Source organism: Lampetra fluviatilis, chromosome 63 (assembly GCF_964198595.1).
Source record: "Lampetra fluviatilis chromosome 63, kcLamFluv1.1, whole genome shotgun sequence".
Lineage (NCBI taxonomy): Eukaryota > Metazoa > Chordata > Hyperoartia > Petromyzontiformes > Petromyzontidae > Lampetra > Lampetra fluviatilis.
This window is the reverse complement of record NC_136337.1, coordinates 4,415,599-4,442,516: the sequence shown is the minus strand read 5'-3', so window position 1 is coordinate 4,442,516 and position 26,918 is coordinate 4,415,599. Positions and strand designations below refer to the sequence as shown.

Genomic DNA, 26,918 nt, shown 5'->3' with positions numbered 1-26,918 from the left:
TCCTTAGGCCCCTCCCCTGACCCCCTTTCCCTTAGGTCCCTCCCCTGACCACCCCCCCCCCCCCATATCCTCAGGCCCCTCCCCTGACCCCCCTTCCTTAGGCCCCTCCCCTGACCCTCCTCCCTTAGGCACCTCCCCTCTCCGTACCCGGCAGTAGGTCTCCACCAATCAAAGAGCTGTTTGTAAGGTCTCCACCAATCAAAGAGCTGTGTGTATTATATATTTATTTATGCACGACAGACATACAGTCAGACAGACAGCTAAATAATCCCTGGTGGGCAGTGTGGAACATTGTTCCTCCCTGTATAAAAGTTGTTTAAAAGTCAAAAGACTCCTCCCTCTCTCTCTCCCCTCTCTCTTCTCTCTGCCCTCCCTCTCTCTCCCTCCCCCCCTCTCATCTCCCCTGCACCCCCCTCGCCGCCCCTCCTCCATCTCTATAAGAGCCGTACACACAGGCTGTGTGGATGAGCCGCTGGCGATGGGGGCAGGATTGTTCGTGAACATTAGCGAAGGGTCATGGTGAGTTTTTTTTTATTTTTTAGTCGTTGAGCACAGGGCCAAAAGGGTCGAAACGTGATGCGGCCAGCCACAAACACTCACCGTCAAGAGTTGTGATAGATGAGGATGCACACGTTTCTCGAATTGAGCAAGGGCTATTACGACGGCCTGGCGATGCTGGGAGGGAATTCCAAAGCGGACCAGTGCGAGGGAAGATGCCAAAATAGCAGTGTAGTGACCTGCAGTGTGGTGAGTGGGTGAGTGAGTGAGTGGGTGCATGAGTGAGTGAGTGGGTGAGTGAGTGGGTAAGTGAGTGAGTGGATGGGTGGGTGAGTGAGTAAGTGGGTGAGTGAGTGGGTGGGTGAGTAGGTAACGATGTGTGACGAGGTGGGAGGGTTTGAGAAATGTGACGTCGTATCAAAATGCGCAACTTAAAATAAATATAGACAACACGTTCTACTTAATTAATTCGACTTTTTAATAAATGTTTTATCCTACAACATCAGAGTGCAGCGCCACATTAAAACGCACTACAATGACAATAGTTTAAAGCGATTTGAAGCATGTTTGATTTTGGGGGGGGGCAGAGCTTTATGACGTCATATTTGAGGGGGGGGGGTCTGACTTTTTGTGACGTCGTGTGACGAAGGGGGGGGGGGGGTCAAAAATCGTCCAAAATCGCGTGACATCATTTATGGACGGCCCCTTGTCGCGATCGGGAGGCGCACAGAGCTCCTCCCTCCTGCAGAGGTCCTTCCGCCAGCAGTGGCACGAGTGCGCAATCAGGTAAAGAACAAACTTGCAATCGATAATTGTTTTTTTACCCTTCTATCTGGCAACAAAACTGACACCTTTTTTACAAGGAGTCATGTTTGCATAGACCACAATACCTGCAGCCATAATGCAAACAAAAACATGACTCTGATAATGTATGCACTGTCCTTGTAGTTGATTGGTCCACACCCGAGACAGCTTTCCTTAGAGCCTAGTCTCACATGGGTTGGACCAGATGACGCCAAAAGGCGCACAACTAAAAGACAATGCACCATCAGAGTAGGAGAGCTCGGGGTAAGCATTTACACCATTGGAACCTCATTTGCCAGTAAAAAATATGATAATTGGGTTTTTACCCTTCTTTCTGGCAACAAAACTGACGCCTTTTTTTTACAAGGAGTCATGTTTGCATAGACCACAATACCTGCAGTCATAATGCAAACAAAAAACACAACTCTGATAATGTATGCACTGTCCTTGAAGTTGATTGGTCCACACCCGAGACAGCTTTCCTTAGAACCTAGTCTCACATGGGTTGGACCAGATGACGCCAAAAGGCGCAAACTGGTGTAACAGTAACAATGGTTTTAGGGAGAATAAAATAAAACGCACGGTAAATTAATTTGTATACATACTCTTAGTTTTTTTGATAAAGTCACGTAGGTAAAAAATGAAATTAAAATGAATAAAAATGAAATATCGATTTAAAGCTTTCGTGACTGCAGGGATTAATCTTCTTGGTTCTTTCGGTAAAGTCACATAGAAGGGAAATATTAAAATAATAAAAATAAAACATAATAAAATAATTCTCACGACGTTTCGGCCACAACGCACAACGCAAGCAGCCGTCCTCAGATGCTGTCTCCCCGACAGACCTGTTCTTCACCTGAGGACGGCTGCTTGCGTTGTGGCCGAAACGTCGTGAGAATTATTTTATTATGTTTTATTTGTATTATTTTATTATTTCCCTTCTACGTGACTTTTACCGAAAGAACCAAGAAGAAAAATAAAATAATAAAAAATCACGACGTTTCGGAGGCATTTTGTGATATTTTTATTTTTTTATTTTTTTTTATTTTAATTTCATTTTTTTACCTACGTGACTTTACCAAAAAAACTAAGAGTATGGATCCTTGCAGTCACGAAACTTTCAAATCTAGAATTAATTTGTATACCTCACCGAAAGGGATTGGGAGGGGTTTTTCTTCCTTTAGTTTGTTGCATTAGTATTACTCTTTGCGGCAAAGAACAGAATGCACTATTTGCGATGTATAGCCGCTGGCTGTGGCAGGGTGGAGTGGTTTGTGCCCTAGGGCGGCTGTGAAAACGGAGAAGACAACTTCGTCCCAGTTGTTGACTCAGTTTTAATTTCACGACTTAGGAGTGGGCTCACAGGTCGGGGGGTCGTTAACTTGGTGGGAGTTTTTTTAGTTTGGCCATGTTTGTTTGTTGTAGTACAGAGTTAGACTGATGGCCTTAATCTAAGTTGTCTTGTGGTTGTTGTTGTTGTTGCTTGACTTGCATCCCACTGGGATATTTGCACACAGCGTTGGTGTACGGTGATTTTTCTGCAATATTTTGCTGTCCTTTCTTAGATTTTCTGTTTGCACTTAGTCACTTTAAGATGTTATTTTGTTCATGTTTTTGTTTTTTGTTTGTTGCGGTTGCACCCGATTCAAGAGCCGAATGGCTCACAGGGCTATACCTAATAAATGAACTTTGGCATTACCGGTAAGGGGCCGTCTATAAATGACGTCACGCAACTAGAGGAGGGGGGGGGGTCAGACATTTGTGACGATGTGTGACGAGGGCGGGGGGGGTTGAGAAATGTGACGTCACATCAAAATGCACAACTTTAAATAAATATAGACAACACGTTTTACTTAATAAAATATACTTTTAATACATGTTTTCTCCTACAACATCAGAGTGCAGCGCCACATTAAATACGCACTACAATGACAATAGTTTAAAGCGATTTGAAGCATGTTTTATTTTTTTCGGGGGGGGGGGGGGGGCAGAACTTTGTGACGTCATATTTGAGGGGGGGTCTGACTTTTTGTGACGCCGTGTGACGAGGGGGGGGGTCAAAAATCGTCCAAAATCGCGTGACGTCATTTATGGACGGCCCCTAACCACATGGTATATACAGGTTTTGCCGCGCACACATTATCAATTATAGTATAGGCTTTTTTGGTGGGGGGGGGGGGTAGATCGCGTAAATATATAAATGTGTTGTTAAACCCGCCACCACCCGACACAGCCAACTAGTAAGGGTTGTCACGTAAACAGAACGTGGACAATTCGTTACTAGTACAGCACCAGTGTATAGTGTAGTGTATAGTGAAGTGTATAGTAGTGTATAGTGTAGTGTATAGTAGTGTATACCAGAGGTGTGGACTCGAGTCATGTGACTTGGACTCGAGTCAGACTCGAGTCATGAATTTGATGACTTGCGACTCGACTTGGACTTGCATAACAATGACTTTGTCCCACCTCTGGTGTATACTGTAGTGTATAGTGTAGTGTATAGCAGTGTAGTGTATAGTGAAGTGTATAGTGTAGTGTATAGTGTGTAGTGTATAGTGTAGTGTATAGTAGTGTATATTGTAGTGTATAATAGTGTAGTGTATAGTGTAGTGTATAGTAGTGTAGTGTATAGTAGTGTGTAGTGTATAGTGTAGTGTAGTGTGTAGTGTATAGTGTAGTGTATAGTGTAGTGTATAGTGTAGTGTATAGTAGTGTAGTGTATAGTGTAGTGTATAGTAGTGTATAGTGTAGTGTATTGTATAGTGTAGTGTATAGTAGTGTAGTGTATAGTAGTGTATAGTGTAGTGTATAGTAGTGTAGTGTATAGTAGTGTAGTGTGTAGTGTATAGTGTAGTGTTTAGTAGTGTAGTGTATAGTGTAGTGTATAGTAGTGTATAGTGTAGTGTATAGTAGTGTATAGTGTAGTGTAGTATACTAGTACAGCAACACCGGTGTGTTGGAGAGCAAATCCACAAGTTTTACAATCGGAGTACGACTTTTTAAACCGACTACATTACATGTTTTTAAATAAATTTTATGTCAGGGTGTTGCAATGTACAATGCGAGGATGTGTAATAAAACATGTTTTACAACATTATACACTGCCAGTACGCTCACTCAGTTTAATAACCATTGCTACAGTCTACATAACAGACTGCCAGTACGCTCACCAGCTTAAAAACCAGGCTACAGTCTACATTATAGACTGCCAGTACACTCACCCAGCTTAATAACCAGGCTACAGTCTACATCATAGACTGCCAGTACACTCACCAAACTTAATAACCAGGCTACAGTCTACATTATAGACTGCCAGTACACTCACCGAGGTTAATAACCAGGCTACAGTCTACATTATAAACTGCCAGTACACTCACCCAGCTTAATAACCAGGCTACAGTCTACATTAAAGACTGCCAGTACACTCACCCAGCATAATAACCAGGCTACAGTCTACATTATAGACTGTCAGTACACTCACCTATCTTAATAACCATTGCTACAGTCTACATTATAGACTGCCAGTATACTCACCAAACGTAATAACTAGGCTACAGTCTACATTATAGACTGCCAGTATACTCACTCCGATTTAGAACCAGACTACAGTATACATTAGTGTTTTTTGGTTTTGTTATTGTTTTTTATATAAAAAAATATTTTATTATTTTTATTTACTTAATTTTTCTTATTATTTTTCTATCTACGTGACTTTACCGAAAGAACCAAAGAATATAATTTCCTGCAGTCACGAAAGTTTTAAGTCAAAATTTAATACTGCGGTGCTGATTAATTATTGATGATGATGATTATACTGGTAGGAACCTCCTGGTTACACCAGCCCACAGGGGATTATTGTGTCCGTCCGTCCGTCGTGCAGGGAGGGGCTGGGTGGGGAGGGTGGGGCTGGGTGGGGAGGGGAGGGTGGGGAGGGGCTGGGTGGGGCTGGGTGGGGAGGGTGGGGCTGGGTGGAGGGTGGGAGGGGTGGGGCTAGGTGGGGCTGGTCACCCCGTGGTGCCCTTATAAAACTCAACGTTTAACCTACTCACGCCGGCTTGTGCCCGCCCTCACAGTCGGCCATATTTGCGGAATACACCACGCCGCCGTTGACCCTGGCCATTGACCGAGCAACCCAACGTTCCTATCAGCTCCCTCCGCAGGGATGTGTTTAATTACTACTATTACGGAGATGACTAAATATGACGCTCTGCGTTTTGTGGAACACACAGCTGCTTATAAGAAAGACAAAACACTCTCCCCCTCCCCCCCAGCACGGACAAATAGTTTTTATTGCTGGTGTCGTCAATGAGTCATTGCCCAACTTGTTCGGGTTACCCGCCCCCCATCCCCCGCCCCCCCATCCCCCGCCCCCCATGTATAGGTACATGCATGCTTGCGGTAAACCATACGAACAAGCTTTTGATGTTTGATTTAAAGCTTTCGTGACTGCAGGGATTCATATTATTTGTTCTTTCGGTAAAGTCACGTAGAAGGGAAATAATACAATAATATAAATCAATAAAATTCTCACGACGTTTCGACTGCAACACAAGCAATCATCATCATTAGGTGTGAAATCCACAGAAAGAAAATTTGAAAAAAAACAAGAATAAGCTTTTGATTATTATTATAATAACACGAGCGGGAAATACCCGGCGTTGCTCGGGCGAAAAAAGACAGACACACACATCGACTTACACACACAGACATCGACCCACACACATAGAAACACATCGACTTGCACACACACACGTATGGACTTACACACAGACATCGATAACGTATGCAATAGTAATAGGGTTTTACCCTTTTAACTGGTACAAAAAACTGACACCTTTATACAAGGCATCATGTTTGCAATAACCACAACACAAGCAGTCAAAATGCAAACAAAAATGAACATCTCTGCGCAGTTTCAGAGACAATGCCGTCTATTACACTGGTCAACACACTTTTTCTAGCACAAGGTATTCCAACGGGTTTAAGGTAATTTTGGGGTGCTGATTCCAAATCTGGCATCAGTTTTTGTCTATCACATCAGGTTTTTGAAATATAAAATATTGCATTTTCAATAAAAACTGCGGAAGAAAAATATTAAATAAATGTGGATATCTACATAAAATGATATCATAAACACACTATCCTAAAAATACAGCACCATATTTTAATACTAAAGCAGTCACTGACTCGCAACAACTTGCAATCATAAGTGACAGAGTTAATTTCTGGTAAAATCAATGAAAATGGGGTATGCCAATAGCATAAAATTAGATGTGATAGAGCAAATCTGACATCAGATTTGGAATCAGCACCCTGAAATTAGTCTAAAACAGCTGTAAAAGTCCAGGCCAGAAAAAAACGATTTTTTTCTATTGACCAGTGTTATCAGAGCATGTTTTTGTCTGCATGTTGTACACATGTACGTGCGGTTAATGCCGTAGCCATTGAGTCAACATTGGGGGGGGGGGGGCAAATCTTCCAGGGGGTCTGGGGGTCACCCCCAGAAAAAAATATCTAAATTTGAAAACTCATTTCCTGCCATTTCCTGCCTAAAATATTAAAACATTCACTAGCACATGGTATGGACTTTTTTATTTATTTTTGACAACAATGTCTAATAGTGTATTATATTACACTGCTCTGTTTTTTTACTTTTTCTTGTTTCATTGTATGTAATGGCAGAGATTAGGGATTAATAAAGTACAACCATAACCACAATCATATAAACATAAATCTATGCATTGTTATATGAAGACAAGTCCAGATATTGTGGCCAAGGTTTAGCAAATTGTTGTTTTTATTTAAATAGCATAGCAATTTTTTATATATATTTATAGCAATATATTGGGTGGGGGGGGGCATTTTGAGTATATTTGAATATTGGGGGAGATGTGTCCCCCAATATATATTATAATTAATATATTATAATTAATATATTATAATTAAGGCCTTGCGTGTGGTCAATGCAGACATTCGAACACATTAACTCCTCCTGTTTTATTGCCAGAGAGGGTTATTAAACCTATTCTTATTTTTTCATATCAAGTGATGAATAGCTCGGGGTTGAGTAGTTATATCAATGGGACGCCTTTTGTTCCGTGAATGAAGATGCCTTACAATAGGTGTGTCTATTTGGTCTTTGTACACCGTTAACACCTCCTGTGTTATTTGCCGGAAAGGGTAGAACGCCTCTGTATTATTTCATCATCTTGATACCGGCAAAAAAAAAAATCTTCCCCAAAGCAAACAACGCGATGACTCTTGTTACAAAAAAACTGGCTCAGACTCAATGACGGCTGCCTGCCGGTCACCGGGTAAATCCGGATCGTCCGGTCGGAAGACGCCGGGTGAGATACTGCGGCGGTCGTGTCGCTGAACAGGGGTAGCAGCAGCAGCAGTAGGAGCAGCAGCTGTAGTAGTTGTAGCATCAGCGGCTGTGGGAGCTGCAGCAGCAGCTGTAGCAGCAGTAGCTGTGGTTGTGTAGCTGCAGCAGCAGCAGCAGTAGTAGCAGCAGCTGTAGGAGTTGTAGCATCAGCAGCTGTGGGAGCTGCAGCAGCAGCTGTAGCAGCAGTAGCTGTGGTTGCTGTAGCTGTAGGAGCTGTTGCAGCAGTAGCAGCAGCTATAGGAGCAGTAGCAGCAGCGGCTGCAGGAGCTGTAACAGCAGCTGTAGCAGCAATAGCTGTGGTTGCTGTAGCAGCAGCTGTAGCAGCAGTATCATCAGCGGCTGTAGCAGCAATAACAGCAGCTGCAGGAGTTGTAGCAGCAGCTGTGTGGGCTGTAGCATCAGCGGCTGTAGCAGCAGTAGCAGCAGCTGTAGGAGTTGTAGCAGCAGCGCTGTAGGGGCTGTAGCTGCAGCTGCAGCAGCAGCTGTAGGAGTTGTAGCATCAGCAGATGTCGCAACAGTAGGAGCTGTAGCAGCAGCTGGAGCTGTAGCAGCAGCAGCTGTAGCAGCAGTTGGAGCAGCAGCTGTAGCAGCATCAGCAGCAACAGCAGCTAGAGCAGCAGCAGCAACAGCAGCGGGAAACTGACCAAACGAGACTATCCCTGGAACAAACTCAAACATGTTCTCGTGACTCTGCTGATGAGACGCTGAATATCAAAACCAGCATGGAACTTTGCTTATTTTGAACCAATGCCGCTGAAATTAGACAGCCCCAGAAGACGGAAAGGCTGATGGAATGTGTTAAACATGTTTTGCGTGGACATAGTTGGGTGGCTTTGCGAGAGTTTGAAACTCATAATTAATGGGTTCCCTGCAGCCAGTTGTGTTTGAAACTTGCTCACCCACCTTCAGCTACCCCAACCACTCCCCCCCAACCACTCCCCCAACCTCCCCCCAACTACCCCCCTCCCCCCAACCCCCCCCCAACCACCCCCTCCCCCCAACCACTCCCCAACAACCCCCTCCCCCAACCACCCCCCAACCTCCCCCCAACCACCCCCCTCCCCCCAACCTCCCCCAACCACTCCCCCCCAACCACTCCCCCAACCTCCCCCCAACTACCCCCCTCCCCCCAACCCCCCCCCAACCACCCCCTCCCCCCAACCACTCCCCAACAACCCCCTCCCCCAACCACCCCCCAACCTCCCCCCAACCACCCCCCTCCCCCCAACCTCCCCCAACCACTCCCCCCCAACCACTCCTCCAACCTCCCTCCAACCACCCCCCTCCCCCCAACCACTCCCCAACAACCCCCTCCCCCAACCACCCCCCAACCTCCCCTCAACCTCCCCCCAACCACCCCACACCCACCCCCCACACCCACCCCCCTCCCCCAACCACTCGCCCCCAACCACCAAACACTGCTGGTTCTGGTTCTAGTTCTTACCTTGCCCAGATGCACTTTTAAAATCCCTCCCATCCTTTCTTTCACCCGAGCATAGGCCCAGAGGTCAACGCAACATTTTAATTTTAACAAACGTCTATCAATTACAACTCTGATAGTGATGTCGATTGTTAGCCTCCCGGCATTTGTTTGACCTTCGGGCCTGTGCTTAGGAACCTCGTTTATACAAACAAATACGAAGTTAAATACTTATCAATAATTCAACAACAATGGCCTGTGTTAATTCAGGAAAGCCTCACAGAGTATCAAGACGTTTCACAAGGGGCCTGTCACATTGGGATATTTGGCCATTTTTTGTTTTATTAATGAGGTTTGGCTACGCGTTGGGCACAGTTTCATGTATTAGGTATAGCCCTGTGAGCCATGCGGCTCTTGAGTCGGGCGCAACCGCAACAAACAAAATATAAACAGAGAAACATCTTAAAGCGACGACGCGTAACAGAAACATCCTGGATAGACCAGCAAATCTTCCAGAACAAAAACAAACTTATTACAACGCTGTGTGCAAAAATCCCAGTGTGATGCAAGTCAAACAATAACAACCATAAGACAATTTAGATTAAAGTTATCAGGCCAATTCCGCACTTCCGCAAGAGACATGGCTTAACCATATGTTTTCGAAATCACCAAAATACAGCCATGAAATACAATGTAACAATAGTAATCGTAGGAACTTTGATTAAAATTTAACAAACCCCGCTGTGCGTTGCAGGATGAAAGCACTCGGAGATGCACGCAAATGTGGAGTCGTCTCCACTGCTGCCTTTCCATTTCCTCGCCACATCACAGCGAGGCCGGGTTTAGGAGTTTCACAAATGTGCGTGACCCGCGCCAATGCTCGCCTCAACAGCGCCGTCTCCTTGCAGTGGAACCAGTTCTACTGCAGTTCAAACACATTCCTGCGGAGCGAGCTGGTAGGAACGTTGGGTTGCTCGGTCAATGGCCAGGGTCAACGGCGGCGTGGTGTATTCCGCAAATATGGCCGACTGTGAGGGCGGACACAAGCCGGCGTGAGTAGGTTAAACGTTGAGTTTTATAAGGGCACCCCGGGGTGGCCAGCCCCTCCCCACCCAGCCCCACCCCTCCCACCCCCCTCCCCACCCAGCCCCTCCCCACCCTCCCCTCCGCACCCAGCCCTTCCCTCCCCACCCAGCCCCTCCCTGCACGACGGACACAATAATCCCCCGTGGGCTGGTGTAACCAGAAGGTTCCTACCAGTATCATCATCATCATCATTATTCATACAATGTCGCCACCTCGTGCCAACTGCCAGTATATCCCTCGGATTCGCCGAGCCACAAATCGGCAGAGGTGGGACAAAGTCATTGTTATGCAAGTCCAAGTCGAGTCGCAAGTCATCAAATTCATGACTCGAGTCTGACTCGAGTCCAAGTCACATGACTCGAGTCCACATCTCATAGGTGGGACAAAGTCATTGTTATGCAAGTCCAAGTCGAGTCGCAAGTCATCAAATTCATGACTCGAGTCTGACTCGAGTCCAAGTCACATGACTCGAGTCCACATCTCATAGGTGGGACAAAGTCATTGTTATGCAAGTCCAAGTCGAGTCGCAAGTCATCAAATTCATGACTCGAGTCTGACTCGAGTCCAAGTCACATGACTCGAGTCCACATCTCATAGGTGGGACAAAGTCATTGTTATGCAAGTCCAAGTCGAGTCGCAAGTCATCAAATTCATGACTCGAGTCTGACTCGAGTCCAAGTCACATGACTCGAGTCCACATCTCATAGGTGGGACAAAGTCATTGTTATGCAAGTCCAAGTCGAGTCGCAAGTCATCAAATTCATGACTCGAGTCTGACTCGAGTCCAAGTCACATGACTCGAGTCCACATCTCATAGGTGGGACAAAGTCATTGTTATGCAAGTCCAAGTCGAGTCGCAAGTCATCAAATTCATGACTCGAGTCTGACTCGAGTCCAAGTCACATGACTCGAGTCCACATCTCATAGGTGGGACAAAGTCATTGTTATGCAAGTCCAAGTCGAGTCGCAAGTCATCAAATTCATGACTCGAGTCTGACTCGAGTCCAAGTCACATGACTCGAGTCCACATCTCATAGGTGGGACAAAGTCATTGTTATGCAAGTCCAAGTCGAGTCGCAAGTCATCAAATTCATGACTCGAGTCTGACTCGAGTCCAAGTCACATGACTCGAGTCCACATCTCATAGGTGGGACAAAGTCATTGTTATGCAAGTCCAAGTCGAGTCGCAAGTCATCAAATTCATGACTCGAGTCTGACTCGAGTCCAAGTCACATGACTCGAGTCCACACCTCTGCAAATCGGTGGACCTGCTCATGGATTCGCGATTCGCACACACTTCATAACGGTGGCTGCAAACACGAGACGCAATGGGAAATAATGCAAACGAGACAACAACAACAGCAACAACAACGAATCGGTTCTTTAATCGCAATCGAATCGTGCAGAGAATTGGATCGTGGGAAACCCACGAGTGGCGGGCAGGAACCGCGCAGATTTATTCATGAGCCCCAAGCGTCCCCTGGGATTTGCGGCCACGGTACAATCGTCATCTTCTTCTTCTTAGACATAATATAAAAGAAAACGACACAGTTTTAGAAACTCCTGCCTTTCTTACACGTGACTAGGGTACTCTTATGAGCTACACATTCTTGTTTTGGGTGCAGCCGCAATTGCGTTTGCATATACCAGTTTGCCATTTGCTTTTAAAATGCTTGCCACAATAACTGCTGATGCCTCACCCATGTTGCAAGCAATTTTCTATTTTTAAACATATGCCGGGCTCAACTTCAAACCGGTTTTTTTTCTTCTACTGCCCTGCAATACTATGCAGCATTACCCGTCAATCTAGATAAAATTGTATAATTAATAAAACAAATTCGATTTTCCTCCATCCACGACAGTAGATGTGGAGCACTAGGTCGACCAAGTTTACTGCTGTGTCTCGCCCACGCTGTGTTCACGCCACCATAATCAAGGTCAACCCCCGATTAGCACGGTTGGCTACGTACGGTGAGAAAGAAGTTGAAGATGCAGACAACATACTCTCTCTGCGTTTCCCCTCACACTGCTGCACTTTGAAATTCCCTGCCACCATCGTATATTTTCCCCAAGCCTTGAATCCACGGTGGCTAGGAGATGTTAACGACCTCGCCTGGTGTGCAGGAGGTCGTGGGTTCGACCCCGACCCTGACGCCTGCTGTCTGTATGTTTGGAGTTTGCGTGTCTCTCTCTCTCATCATCATCACGGTGGCTATGAGATGTTAACTACCTCGCCTGGTATACAGGAGGTTCGTGGGTTCGATCCCGACCCTGACGCCTGCTGTATATTTGGAGTGTGCGTGTCTCTCTCTCTCATCATCATCACGGTGGTTAGGAGATGTTAACTACCTCGCCTGGTATACAGGAGGGTCGTGGGTTCGATCCCGACCCTGACGCCTGCTGTCTGTATATTTGGAGTGTGCGTGTCTCTCTCTCTCATCATCATCACGGTGGCTATGAGATGTTAACTACCTCGCTTGGTATACAGGAGGTCGTGGGTTCGATCCCGACCCTGACGCCTGCTGTCTGTATGTTTGGAGTTTGCGTGTCTCTCTCATCATCATCACGGTGGCTAGGAGATGTTAACTACCTCGCCTGGTATACAGGAGGGTCGTGGGTTCGATCCCGACCCTGACGCCTGCTGTATATTTTGAGTTTGCGTGTCTCTCTCTCTCATCATCATCACCGTGGTTAGGAGATGTTAACTACCTCGCCTGGTATACAGGAGGTTCTTGGGTTCGATCCCGACCCTGACGCCTGCTGCTGTATATTTGGAGTCTGCGTCTCTCTCTCTCATCATCATCACGGTGGTTAGGAGATGTTAACTACCTCGCCTGGTATACAGGAGGTCGTGAGTTCGATCCCGACCCTGACGCCTGCTGTCTGTATGTTTGGAGTTTGCGTGTCTCTCTCTCTCATCATCATCACGGTGGCTAGGAGATGTTAACTACCTCGCCTGGTGTGCAGGAGGTCCTGGCTTCGATCCCGACCCTGACGCCTGCTGCTGTATATTTGGAGTTTGCGTGTCTCTCTCTCATCATCATCACGGTGGCTAGGATATGTTAACTACCTCGCCTGGTATACAGGAGGGTCGCGGGTTCGATCCTGTACTGTCCTGCAATACTATGCAGCATTACCCGTCAATCGAGATAACATTTTATAATTAATAAAAAAATTAGATTTTCCTTCATCCACGCCTGACCCCCCCCCCAGGTGCGTGACGTCATTTTTAGACGGCCCCTAACCTCAATAAAAGTTGAAGGCGGTACAGTACTAATGTAATAGAGCAAGTGCAGAATCACCGAACCGGAATTGATAGCTTGAAAGCATTTAGCGCGGGCACCCGTAGCATATACAGCTAAATTTCGATTTAAAGCTTTCGTGACTGCAGGGATTCATCTTCTTGGTTCTTTCGGAAAAGTCACGTAGAAGGGAAATAATAAAATAATACAAACAAAAATAATAAATTAATTCTCACAATTATTTTATTTTGTTTTATTTTTATTATATAAACATAAAACATAATAAAATAATTCTCACAATTATTTTATCATGTTTTATTTTTATTATTTTATTATTTCCCTTCTACGTGACTTTACCGAAAGAACCAAGAAGACATATGTAGCTACTTTTGCTACTACGCCACTGCTCCATGAACAACCTGAACACACACAGAGGGCAATGTCGAAATACGACAAAGGGGGTGAGGTGGGGGGGTGGAGAATGGTAGCGACGAATCGCTTGTCGGATCGCTCTTTGCAATTTGGGAGCGTCGCTTTGCGCCCACGGCCACGTCACGTTTCGTGACACGGCTGACTGCCTCTCTCTGACCGCCTTTCCGAGAAACTACGTTGCCCCCCTTCGGGTGACGCGAATATAAATAAAGCCGGCAAAAGCGCCGCTCCGCGTTCAGCCTCGCCCAGCTGAACCAGAGGGCATCCGTTGATGCTGGTGAGTGATCAGTGTTTCACTATGACCACCGTTTCATTGCTTTTATGGCTTAATTTGGTGATTTTTGAAAAGTTTTTCGGTTTGGCCATGTTTGTTTGTTGTAGTACAGAGTTAGACTGATGGCCTTAATCTAAGTTGTCTTGTGGTTGTTGTTCTTGTTGTTTGACTTGCATCCCACTGGGATTTTTCAGTCCCTCCAGAAAAACGCGTAGTTTTTTGGTGATTGTTGCGGGCAAAAATCGTTGATTATGCGGCACGTTTTCTTAAAAAATGCGATGGAATATGCGGGATATTTATGCAATTTTATGCGATTAAATTGCGGGAACTTGCAAAAATTGCGGGAACTTGCAAAAACTGCGGTTTGATGAAAAAGAGAAAAAAAAGTGATTCCCCCAACACCCTATTCACTAGGCTACTACTTTAATGTAAAGAGTCATTTCTTATTACTTCCTATGATAAGCAAGCATACTACATCACAGAAAGTGCTGGGAATATTTAAGTTCTCATCTTGTTTTATTTCAGACCTTAACAAACAGATGGCTCAAACTTACAAAACATTGAGTCGAACAAGTTCTGTAGCTTTACAAAATGAATATGCTACAACTTCTGTAAAAATGAATAAATAAAATATTAAAAAATAAAATGTGTGCTTCCTGTTTTACAGAGGTAGCTATGCAAAATAATTTGCCCCCACTGTCATGTAACACACTGGGGAACTGCTTTGCGCGGTCTTTTGCGCTTATGTTTGTTGGCAAATGAGAAAGATTTGCGGGCTTCATCATGGTGTCATTGGCATCGCGGGGTTTGCAGCTTTTCAATGATGTCGCGTAATGAGTGACGTCACTTCATAACGTTCCCATGGCAACAGGGGAAATGGCTGCGCTTGTGTGAAGTAAACGCAACATTTTTCAACTTTCTGCTAAGATATATGTGACTTTTTGCAACGAAAATGCGGGGATTATGAAATCATGCAAGCCCGCATATTTTGCGCGCGGAAATCTGCAATTTATGCGGCGAAAGTGCGGCGTATTTGAAAAAACGCGCCCCCCGCATAAATATGCGGACTTTGGCTGATTTTGCGTGAAATCTTGCGATCGCATAATCGCGTTTTTCTGGAGGGACTGATTTTTGCACACAGTGTTGGTGTACGGTGCTTTTTCTGCAATATTTTGCTGTCTTTTCTTGGATTTTCTGTTTGCACATAGTCACTTTAAGATGTTTTCTTGTTCATGTTTTAGTTTTTTCTGCTTGTTGCGGTTGCACTCGATTCAAGAGCCGAATGGCTTACAGGGCTATACGAATATAAGCATCCTTTCGATTTAAAGCTTTCGTGACTGCAGGGATTCATCTTCTTGGTTCTTTCGGTAAAGTCACGTAGAATGGAAATAATAAAATAATAAAAGTATAAACATAAAACGTCGTGAGAATTAGTTAATTATGTTTTATTTTTATTATTGTATTATTTCCATTCTACGTGACTTTACCGAAAGAACTAAGAAGATATAAGCATCCTGTTTTGGTTTTTTTTAAAGTTACCGCATTCACTGCACCGTGCTTCAATCTCGAAGACTTGGGGGTGATGTTTTTCCATGCAGTAATTTTGATTAAGTTGTATGTATGTGGTGTGTAACGTCGTGTATGTAAAATTTGACACTGGAATCAAGCGGAGCGACTTTTCTTTTTTGTCACGCTCGAAGACTGGCTTACAGATTGGTAACACATTGCCATGTTCTGTTCACGTGACAGCCCTTACTAATTGGCTGTAGTGAGTTTCACGACGCGTTTATATGTGTACGCAATATAACCCATAAACCTCTACTATGGATGGTATTGGTCGCGAAAGCCTACGTGTTAAACTGAGTCGTTCTCGTCTCCACGACGTGCCACGTATAACCCATCCGATGTCGCGATGGTGGCTGTTGGCAGTTCCTGAAGAAGAAAAAGAAAGAGGAAGTGAGTGAAAAAAACGTTTTGGTCACTAACGATTCACAGCGATCATTGCGCGTCATTGTGTGGAATGTAAGTAAACACCTAACCCTCATTTTACAGGGAAGAGTATGCAGATTGGTGATTTAACTATATATTGCCGCCCACCCCCTCCCCGATATGTGATATTGCAGATAACAGGAAGATATTTCTTCCCAGCTCCTGTGTGTGGATACACGCCCCGGTATGTTATACGACTCCTCACACATCTCAATTTACACCATTGGAACCTCATTTGCCAGTTGCAAAATATGATAATTGTTTTTTTGCCGTTTTATCTGGCAACAAAACTGACACCTTTTTTTACAAGGAGTCATGTTTGCATTAGCCACAATACCTGCGGTCAGAATTCTTACCCCGAGCTCTCATACTCTGATAGTGCATTGTCCTTGAGTTGTGCGCCTTTTGGTGTCATCTGGTCCAACACCATGTGAGACTAGGCTCTAAAGAAAGCTGTCTCGGGTGTGGACCAATCAATTTCAAGGACAGTGCATACATTATCAGAGTTGTGTTTTTTGTTTGCATTCTGACTGCAGGTATTGTGGTTAATGCAAACATGACTCCTTGTAAAAAAAATGTGTCAGTTTTGTTGCCAGATAAAAGGGTAAAAAAAAACAAATATCACATCTCAATTTGTGTGTGTGCCTCCTGTATTGTGAAATAAAAAGCATCTTAGGGAACGTTGCAAAATCATCTCTGCTGCCAACATTGCAGATGGCTCGTCGTTTGTACCGTACAGTATTTCTATTCATGGACGCAGTAGTCGCAGCCAGTGAGTAAACGTCCGGGTTTGATGAACATTGACCCGTCGACCAAAGGTCCAGGAGCCGGTAATCCATCTCGGTGGAATGTCAGCAGGGGTGGCGGATCGAGACTCTCTGCTGCGAGCAACTTTGGGGACCATTTTGCGAACCGTTCAATCGACGCCGCCACCACCAACCCCAAGGGCAGATCTCGGCTGAAGTTTTGGGTAAACTGGGAAACATTTAGTCCCCCAATTTTCCGTTTTAATGTTTTTTTTAAACAGACGCAGAATTTCGATTTAAAGCTTTCGTGACTGCAGGGATTCATCTTCTTGGTTCTTTCGGTAAAGTCACGTAGAATGGAAATAATAAAATAATAAAAAATAAAACATAATAAATTATTTTAATAAAATAATCAAAATAAAGCATAATAAATTATTTTATAATGTTTTATTTTTATTATTTTATTATTTCCATTCTACGTGACTTTACCGAAAGAAGCAAGAAGAAGAGGCAGAATTATTCGGTTTTACATAATAGGGGTTTTTGTGTTTTTATAAATGTGTCGTTAAACCCGGCACCACCCGCCACAGCCAATTAGAAAGCGTTGTCACGTAAACAGAACATGCCAATTCGTTACTAGTCCAGCACAGCAGTGTGTTAGAGAGCAGATCCACAACATTTACAATTGGAGTTCGACGTTCCGCCAGTAATTACAACTAGCCTCATCAGGTGACAGCTGGTTTGTCCATCCGTCCGTCTGTCCAACCAATACATTCTCAGAAATGTTGAGAAACTAATTAACACATTCCTGCGGAGGGAGCTGGTCGGAACGTTGGGTTGCTCGGTCAATGGCCAGGGTCAACGGCGGCGTGGTGTATTCCGCAAATATGCTCGACTGTGAGGGCGGGCACAAGCCGGCGTGAGTAGGTTAAACGTTGAGTTTTATAAGGGCACCACGGGGTGACCAGCCCCTCCCCACCCAGCCCCACCACTCCCACCCCCCATCCAGCCCCTCCCCACCCAGCCCCTCCCTCCCCATCCAGCCCCTCCCCTCCCCACCCAGCCCCTCCCTCCCATCTTCACCCAGCCTCTCCCTCCCCACCCAGCCCCTCCCTGCACGACGGACGGACGGACACAATAATCCCCTGTGGGCCGGTGTTACCAATATGTTCCTACCAGTATAAATGTATGAATAATGAACATCAATATTTCAACCAATTGCCCTAACTAGCTAGTAACTGGAAGCGGATAAAACTACAAATTAATGAACGCTCTATTTTATTATTTCCCTTCTACGTGACTTTACCGAAAGAACCAAGAAGATGAATCCCTGCAGTCACGAAAGCTTTAAATCGAAATGCAATCGGTAATGTTTATCACGTGAACAGAAGGTGCCAATTGGTTACTACTTCAGCACCAGCGGTATGTGTGTTGGAGAGTGAACTCACGACACATTTACAATTTGAGTCAAAGGGCGTTTGGCTGGTGTTTACAAGAACAACAACAACAACCTGCATCATCATGCGATTGCCAGAATTGTGAATGAGTCTTCCACTTTTCCGCTCTTAAAGCCTAACGTGTTAAAACTATTTTTGAAAAAGAAACAGGGTGCGTTTGTTGTTGCCAGTCATTTTTGTACGTGCGGCGAAAAATGTTAACCGGCTTCTAACCGCTTTTATAAAAAATAGAATACTGCTCTGAAAGGAATGTCGTTCGTCGTCGTCGTCATAACATAGACAGCTTACAATTTATATTCTTGGTTCTTTCGGTAAAGTCACGTAGAAGGGAAACAATAAAATAATACAAATATAAAACAAAACAAATTCTCACGACGTTTCGTCTGCAACAAAAGCAATCATCATCAAGGTGTGAAATCCACAGCAAGAAATTTTTCAAATTAATAAAATAATAAAAATATAAAACAATAAAAATTCTCACGACGTTTCGACTGCAACAAAAGCAATCATCATCAAGGTGTGAAATCCACAGCAAGAAATTTTTCAAATTAATAAAATAATAAAAATATAAAACAATACAAATTCTCACGACGTTTCGACTGCAACACAAGCAATCATCATCAGGTGTGAAATCCACAGCAAGATTTCACACGTGATGATGATTGCTTGTCTTGCAGTCGAAACGTCGTGAGAATTTTTTTTTATTGTTTAATATTTGTATTATTTTATTGTTTCCCTTCTACGTGACTTTACCGAAAACAACAAGAATATGAATCCCTGCAGTCACGAAAGCTTTAAATCGAAGCTTACAATTTGCCCATCGTGGTAAAAAGGGGCAGAGCCATTTGTTTTCTCCCCACAGTTTTTGGACAGCGAGGGGCGATGCTAATGGGTGTGAGTGGCGCTTCGCCGTTTTCTCTCCGTCACGATTATAAAATCATTTTATTGTTGCCACGTCTTACAACTAGTAAGGTGGCGAATGAGGAAATAGACTCACCATGTGACGATGCCCTTATCTAACCCTCGCCTACTATCATGTTTTTGTATCGTCTGTTGTTGTAGCGTTCGTACCTGAAAAAAAATCCACGCGACCACGGAGAGAAAGACATCGCAAACTGCAAACACACATCAGACATCAGGGACGAGATCGAACCCACGACCTACTGCATACCAGGCGAGGTAGTTACCACCAAAAACATCAAATAAAACGGTGAATTTGATGACTGCCTCGACACTTTGCCCAGTGACAGTGGTGGATTTCTCCCTGTGCCTGGCAACTGTCCAATGCAGCCTCGGGACAAATAAGTTAAAAAAAAACACCTTAAGTAAAGGGTCAGATTCATGAATAGAAACATGCATACGTGGTGAGCAAAGGTGCTCGGCATCTGCACATGTGAAATGAGTGGCTCCGACACGGTAGAAATTCAAGTTGTTTATTCAATTCTTCGGTAAAGTCTTCTTGGTTCTTTCGGTAAAGTCACGTAGAAGGGAAATAATAAAATAATAAAAATAAAACATAATAAAATACAATTCTCACGACGTTTCGGCCACAACGCAAGCAGCCGTCCTCACCTGAGGACCGAGCAACCCAACGTTCCTACCTGAGGACGGACACAATAATCCCCTGTGGGCTGGTGTAACCAGGAGGTTCCTACCAGTATAATCTCTACTCGAGAAAAGCCGTAGCTGTATAACCAATGAGCGCCCCGCAATATTACAGGGGACGGCGCTCACATCACACATGTGTTTACCTTTGTTGCACTTTGCACTGCTATCGTGTTTTTGTACTGTTTGTTGCGGTAACGTCCTTATCCGCCCCCGACTGGACATCTGTGAGAAAAAAAAGCTTTATATCTCATCTGATTGCTCCAGGAAAATAAATATTACGACACTGTTTCCACCCACCACGAACCTTACACAAACCCCAAGCATTACCCCCCCTCCCCTCCCCCCACTCGCACTGTCTCACACAAAGCAACTTTTTAGCTTTTGAGCCCAGAGTTGACAAGTTGTAAAACACAAGACAAGTGGCCAGAGGGAAGGGTAACACTCCAGTATACGGGAGGAGCGCTTCGACCACGAACCCTTTCTGTTTTCTGGAAACGAAAGCAAACAGCGATCAAATTCATGTTCTTGGTTCTTTCGGTAAAGTCACGTAGAAGGGAAATAATAAAATAATAAAAATAAAACATAATAAAATACAATTCTCATGACGTTTCGGCCACAACGCAAGCAACCGTCCTCAGGTGCTGCTTGCGTTCTGGCCGAAACGTCGTGAGAATTATTTTATTATGTTAAATTTTTATTATTTTATTATTTCCCTTCTACGTGACTTTACCGAAAGAACCAAGAACATGAATCCCTGCAGTCACGAAAGCTTTAAATCGAAATTTGAAGCGATCAAATTATTGCTGCGGGCAGCAACAGCAAAATGTAATGTTGTAAATGCGGCCGCAGGCCTAATGCGGATGTCATCGACATTGCCATTTAGGTCCGTCATGCGTCAAGGAGAGTTTAATTTCGAGCTAGTGATTTCATTTCAATCAAGTGCAGAGCCAAATGTAATGTGATGAGCCTTTTGCGTATTGATTGGTGACTGGGCCGAGATCATCACTTCACAACACTTAAGAAGCCCACTTGTAATCACACGTTAAAAAAAAAAAACTCGCATTCATCAATAGCACTGTCATAAATATTTATTAGGTAATGTTTCAAGAAATGGCCCTTCTTTGAATGGCAATTGCCCAAAATGTGGCTTATTAAATACATTAATTTAACAGTCATTTTGTTTCTTGCTGTGGTTGTCCCACCTGATGACGGAAGCTTGTGTTGCTTCCGAAACGTCGTAATTTAATTTAGTTATTATAAAAAAAAATCTTATTTAAAAAAAAAAATTCACCTAAGTGACTTTACCGAAAGAACCAAAGCGTATGGATCCTTGCAGTCACAAAAACTTCAAAATCTAGAATATTAAATACATGTTAAGGCAGTGTTATTGTTACTTTTCTGCTAATTATGCTGTTGCGCCACTGCAAACGCACCATCACAAAATAATGTATATCACGGAACTGAGGGTCTTTGCACTCTGACCTGGGGGCACCCCCTGGCGACCAGAGTAATGTTGAATTTGGCCTGCAGCTAAGGTGCAGATGGCATTGCAAAAATGATGAGGATTTTTTGGCCTGTGAAGTAATAAGGATACATTCCATTATTGATCAGAGGCAGATTTTGCATGTTCAGCAGTACAGAATCAGAATATGCATTTGTCCTGGAGGAATCCGATGAGCTATTAAGCTATTTTCACAGATTTCCAGTAGGGGCAGGTCAGAACGTTGCAAGGCTCTGTCACATCTGTGATGGGGTCTACCCCGTCCTTAATTAAAATGCAATCTAAAAAAACTAAAATGCGAGGGTGGTGTGTAATGCTCAACATTATGTCATTATATACTGTATATAATAATGCTTATTCTTGGTTATTTCGGTAAAGTCACGTAGAAGGGAAATAATAAAATAATATAAATATAAAACAATAAAAAATATGAATCCCTGCAGTCACGAAAGCTTTAAATCAAAATAATAATGCTTGTTAGGAATCACAAAAGTCAATACATTTGAGGTAAACTTTTAACGGTTAACAGTAATTAACAAAAAAAATTGTGTTGCAGTGAACTACTCCGACAATGGCGTCTGGCACCGATCATCTGGACGAACTTAATAAATTCTACAAAAAGAAAGTTGAATTCCCACCTAAACAGCTCGAAGGCCACATCAACACTGCTAATCGAGAGGTGAGGAAACTTCTGCAAGAGATGAGAAAAATTCAACAGCCAGGCTTGGAACCCGTCATTGCAGATGATTTCATTCCCACCGGCAGCTCTTACGAAGGACTCAAAGTTCGGGGAGATATGGAACTGGATTTTATGATTCCTCTCTCTCACCCTGAATTCAACTTTGTCCCAATCTCACATGCCAGTGTACCAGGTGGCTATCGTCAATTAAAAGTCGAGCGACACAAACAATTGCAAAGGCCCGAGAAAGTATCAACACCACCAAGTCAATTTGAAAATAAATTCACCGAAGGCGGATACCTGATCCCATCAAAGGTATATCATTGGTTTCAGTCATTAGTAGACCAAGCAATGAACAACATACGACCTCTGGTTAGATTTGATGTGAAGTTTACAGGCTACCAACCAGCCCGTACGCTCGTCATAACTCTCAGCCCTGACAATGAAATCCACGTGGACCTGGTTCTTGCGGTCTACATTGGGGATGGTCTCTACGTGGTGGCCAAGCCTTTGAAGATTGTCCCAGAACAGCTTCTCTGGAGGCTGTCGTTCTCGGTCTTCGAGAAAGACATCCTGAATAAGCTTCCAAGCTCTTCCTGCCACCTGAAGACCCTGAAGATCCTCAAGTACCTGCGGGAGCACGACACTCGGCTGGAGGAGACGTCGCAGTTCGCGAGTGGAATCTGCTCGTACCACCTGAAGACGGCCTTCCTCCACCTGCTCACGCGCACGAACCCGACGCAGTGGGAAGACACCGCAACGAACCTGAATGCCCGCCTTGACGACCTCATGGATCTCCTGATTCAGGGCATGGAGAAAGGGGAGCTCAACCACTTCTTCCTGGGAAATAAATCGAGCCTGGCAAAAAAGGTGGGCGCACGGAGCATGAAGAGTGAGGGTGTTTTCAATCTCTTTGACGCAAAATTTATGAATGAAACCACCCTCAAACAGGCCAAGGCGAGACTCGTCATCATTAAATGCTCTCTGCCTGCCATACTCAATAAACATTAATCCGTTTGTGTAGCTAAACTAAGGCCCACTGATCAATGTAGCTCTTCTTCATAAGTGGCCTGGCCACAAATGATAACTCAACGACGTGGTTCATCATGTGCAAATTTATAGCAGCCAAATACTCTAAACGTATGTTGATTCTAAAAACCACGCGACCACAGGGAGAACATGTGTAGTAGTGACTTAACTCGGAGACACTAAGAGTTGGAGGCCCTTCTTTTATTTAACCGAGCACCCTCGGCACAATACACAGCCTACGCTGGTAGACACTCTTCTGTCGCGAGTTGTTTATAAACAACTCTACGTGGGTTGCTAGCCTATACACAACACGAGCCTTTTAACACTGACGGTGCTGAACCGAGACAGCCAACTACCGTCTAGGAGCAAATTATCGAGTGAAGACGACAGCGACAATGGCGACGATCTTCAACAACACAACGGGGCTCCCACTCCAAACGACAGCCCCGAGCTCTCGCTCAGGGCCCCCTTTTATACTCCCGGTGTGGCCTTGCTCTGCCCCAACCACGTCCCCTCTCTAGAACCTACTAACGGGTTCCTGGGCTTCACCCAAGTGCCCCTTCTGTAACCTTTACCCCAAATATTCTGTCTGGTGGGTCACGTGGTCTGCTGACATCAGGGCTGCTGTAAGCCGCAGATCCCCTTCCCCGCCAGCAGCCAGCGCTATGCTGCTACATTACTTATTCTATGCCACTACACATGTAAACTCCAAATATACGATCTCCTATATACCAGGCGAGGTAGTATGTTGGAGAGTGGATTTACTCTCCAACGTACGGGTGGGCTGAAGTAGTATCTAATTTGGTCCTGTTTACGGGACAAATCCGAATGATGGAAAATTATTTAAAACATAGAGATTTTATACGATTACGCGTGAAAAATAATATCTTGTAAACGACCGCCTGCATTGCGTTGCCAAATCCGTGCTCTTTCACCGGCATTTTCCGTCACTCTCCTCAAAACTTGTGGCGAAGTCGGAGATCGACCCGGTTCGAGGTCTGCCAACAACGCTTTGCGTCCGCCGTTGTTTCTGATTCCCGAAATCGGGACATCAACGCCCGAAAACGGTGCGGAGTTGGGAGCTGTTCAGCTCTTAGAATATCTGCGATAGTCTCTCCGTGTTGAAATAATTGGAAAAAAAATCTGAAAATTAATTTCAACTGTTATTGCATGCTGCTGAGGTGTGTAACCGATGCCTCATAAACTCCCAGGCTTCTACTTTATTTCTGCAAAAAAAAATGGTTTAATACAAAATACCGCTTTTTCAAATCAGGAAGTTAATTATGGACAACCCTATAGAAATGCCATGAAGATTTGGTTAAATAAATCCGTGATAATAAGCATGTTGAACATTGGGTTTGCAAATGATTTTGGGATTGGGTGTTTGCTTACAGAAATAAAAACGTTATTCCAAATTGATTGCCTCTGCTATTTATTAAATCAACGTGTTGTAACACTTAGTCACGGTTTCAACCCCAACAACAGTGCCTCGCCAGATTACAGTCTAGTAAAATTTTAATTTCATTAATAGTTGAAGTGCATGGCACTCTTAACTTACATTTGTAATGACAGTGGAGTCTACATGCAGTGTGAGTGGACTAGTGGTCACGGGTGGTAATGACAGGGGAGTCAGCTGTGAGTGTGAAGCGACTGGTGGCCACGGGAGGTAATGCCAGGGGAGTCAGTTGTGATTACGAAGGGACTGGTGGCTACGGGAGGTAATGACAGGGGAGTCAGTTGTGAGTGCGAAGGGACTGGTGGCCACGGGAGGTAATGACAGTGGTATCAGTTGTGAGTGCGAAGGGACTGGTGGCCACGGGAGGTAATGAAAGGGGAGTCAGTTGTGAGTGCGAAGGGACTGGTGGCCACGGGAGGTAATGACAGGAGAGTCAGTTGTGAGTGCGAAGGGACTGGTGGCTATGGGAGGTAATGACAGGGGTATCAGCTGTGAGTGTGAAGGGACTGGTGGCCACGGGAGGTAATGACAGGGGAGTCAGCTGTGAGTGTGAAGGGACTGGTGGCCATGGGAGGTAATGACAGGGGAGTCAGCTGTGAGTGTGAAGGGACTGGTGGCCACGGGAGGTAATGACAGGAGAGTCAGCTGTGAGTGCGAAGGGACTGGTGGCTACGGGAATGATTGAGAAGGAAGCGCGGTCAGGTGACGGAAGAGGACGGTGGAGTCTGCCGGTGGAGCGAGCGTCCAGAGTCAGCAAGAAGGTTCGGGAAGGGGGGTCGTGGCCTCGTGTTGGTATATAAGGGGGAGATGTGCGGGAGACTTGGGGCTGTTGCAGTGGGGGTCTCCGCCTGATGTCAAGTGAGCGTGTCTTCAATAAACAGCCATCTCAAGAGAAGTTTGTAAAGTCTTTACACATTTGAAGATAGAAAAAATAGATGTTTATGCAGCCTCGTACACACGCTAAAGTGTAATTTAGCACTGAACAAAAGATATGTGCCAAGGTCGGTCTTGGATATCATCTCTGGAGGACATCCCAATGAGACACAGACTAGATTTCCTGTAAAAGGAGTTTGAAAGCGTGAACGCATTGCTGTGTCCGCCTGTGCATGTGTAATGTGAGGATATATCCAGCTCACTGACGTATCACAACTCGTCATGATGATTGGCTCTGCCGGTCCTGGTCTATAGCCAATGGGGGGAAGCCTAGGGGCGTGGCCCTGACGTAACGGAAAGGTGACAGCTGGAAATAGAGGATTGGTTCTGCTGGCTTTGGCCACAGCCAATGGGGAGATGAGTCAGGGGCGTGGTCCCGGGAACTTACGAGGGAGCCTGGAATATTCCATGGAGGCTAACCAGGATTGGTGGAAACGTACCACGTGACCCGGGTATTAAATAGTGGTGGAGACGAACGACACGTGGTCAGAACGGAAACGAACGGAGGAAGGGGGCCACGCGGGAGCGGGGCTCTGGGTTGCCACGTGGCGGTGCGTCTCTATCTATCCCTCTCACGCTGCCTGTCAGCAGCGTGAAGGAAAGCTGCAATGCAAGTTGAATAAAAGACCGGATTTCAGAAGTCGCCTCAACGACCTTTATTACACATGTGTTTTATGATGCAATGTGAATTCAACGTTCGTGTGCTAAGTTGCGTTGCCATTAGAGACGTTACACTCGACCAAAAACCCGGAGAGAAAGACAAAGATAAAAGCAGCGCTACAAAGGATTCAACAAAAGCTTCACCGCCCACTCTCGTCACCGGATAAGAAGTTGCGTGCGACTGCATCCCACTACGTCATCACGTCACCCAACACGAGGAGATAATATTCCCGCAATGATTTGATGTTCAGGCACCAAATTGACACTTTTTTTTGTTGCACGGCATCAAGTTTGCACTAACCACACGTGATTTCTTTAGGGGACGTCCATAAATGACGTCACGCGATTTTTGACGATTTTTGACCCCCCTCCCCCCCCCTAGTCACACGGCGTCACAAAAAGTCAGACCCCCCCCCCTCGAATATGACGTCACAAAGCTCTGCCCCCCATCCCAAAATAAAACATGCTTCAAATCGCTTTAAACTATTGTCATTGAAGTGCGTATTTAATGTGGCGCTGCACTCTGATGTTGTAGGAGAAAACATTAATAAAAAAGTCTATTTAATTAAGTAGAACGTGTTGTTTGTATTTATTTAAAGTTGCGCATTTTGATGTGACGTCACATTTCTCAAACAACCCCCCCCCCTTTCGTCACACATCGTCACACATGTCTGACCCCCCCCCCCCCCTAGGTGCGTGACGTCTTTTATGGACGGCCC

At 44.9% G+C, this 26,918-nt stretch overlaps 1 protein-coding gene across 7 annotated transcripts; it reads left to right on the top strand.

Annotated features, from left to right (window-relative positions):
- The first annotated feature begins 444 nt into the window (after positions 1-444).
- LOC144951623 (inositol 1,4,5-trisphosphate receptor-interacting protein-like) lies at positions 445-24,565 on the top strand. 7 transcript variants are annotated; one of them, XM_078881907.1, is made up of 4 exons: positions 445-519; positions 16,265-16,314; positions 19,396-19,512; positions 21,999-24,565. In XM_078881907.1, exon 4 carries the CDS (start codon positions 22,014-22,016, stop codon positions 23,130-23,132), a length of 1,119 nt encoding a protein of 372 aa, XP_078738033.1. In that variant the 5' UTR covers positions 445-519; positions 16,265-16,314; positions 19,396-19,512; positions 21,999-22,013; the 3' UTR covers positions 23,133-24,565. The 7 variants fall into 7 exon arrangements, with proteins under 7 accessions (XP_078738033.1, XP_078738038.1, XP_078738034.1 ...); XM_078881908.1 differs by lacking the exon at positions 445-519 and adding an exon at positions 545-747; XM_078881909.1 differs by lacking the exon at positions 445-519 and adding an exon at positions 1,181-1,284.
- The last annotated feature ends 2,353 nt before the right edge of the window (positions 24,566-26,918 follow it).